Source organism: Buceros rhinoceros, unplaced genomic scaffold (assembly GCF_000710305.1).
Source record: "Buceros rhinoceros silvestris isolate BGI_N320 unplaced genomic scaffold, ASM71030v1 scaffold32725, whole genome shotgun sequence".
Taxonomy (NCBI): Eukaryota; Metazoa; Chordata; class Aves; order Bucerotiformes; family Bucerotidae; genus Buceros; species Buceros rhinoceros.
This window is the reverse complement of record NW_010412881.1, coordinates 41,937-42,413: the sequence shown is the minus strand read 5'-3', so window position 1 is coordinate 42,413 and position 477 is coordinate 41,937. Positions and strand designations below refer to the sequence as shown.

The window sequence follows — 477 nt, the reverse complement described above, 5'->3', positions numbered from 1 at the left end:
CTGACCCTGTGCTAGGCTTTGCCTAGGGAGCGAAAGAGCATATCTCAGATACTCTACCGTTCTCCATGTGATTTCTCTCTATGAAGTTGCGGCCAAGGTCTGCCTTGCAGATTTTCTCCACATGCCTCATGCAGACGTTTAGAAGGTCATCTCTGAGAAGTCCCATAGATGGGCTCATGCTCTCCCCTTCAAGCAGCACACTGTATGTTGGAAGAGATGGAGGGGGGACATAATTCCTCATCAAAGCCCCAAACTCCTGCCAAGAAGAAGGGAGGAGAAGTTATTAAGGAACATAGGAGATGGAGGCTAGATCCTAGGGAACTGGTTAATGTTAGGCTCCAAGTAGTATGAAGTGCAAAAGAGAACAGTGGAGATGGATGGGGCAGACAAGTGACCTGCCCGTGAACTGCAGCCATCTACAAAAAAAAAAAAACCAGTTGTTGGAATGCCTAAGCTCATTGCTCACCTACCAGAGAA

General features: G+C 47.6%; 1 protein-coding gene across 1 annotated transcript in view; it reads right to left on the bottom strand.

Moving 5' to 3' along the window:
• TRIM29 (tripartite motif containing 29) overlaps nt 1-477 on the bottom strand; it is a 21,789-nt gene that overhangs the window by 11,552 nt on the left and 9,760 nt on the right. Inside the window, exon 4 of the mRNA XM_010136554.1 lies at nt 58-256. Within this exon, the coding sequence (XP_010134856.1) occupies nt 58-256 (199 nt within the window). The remainder of the gene's footprint in view (nt 1-57; nt 257-477) is intronic.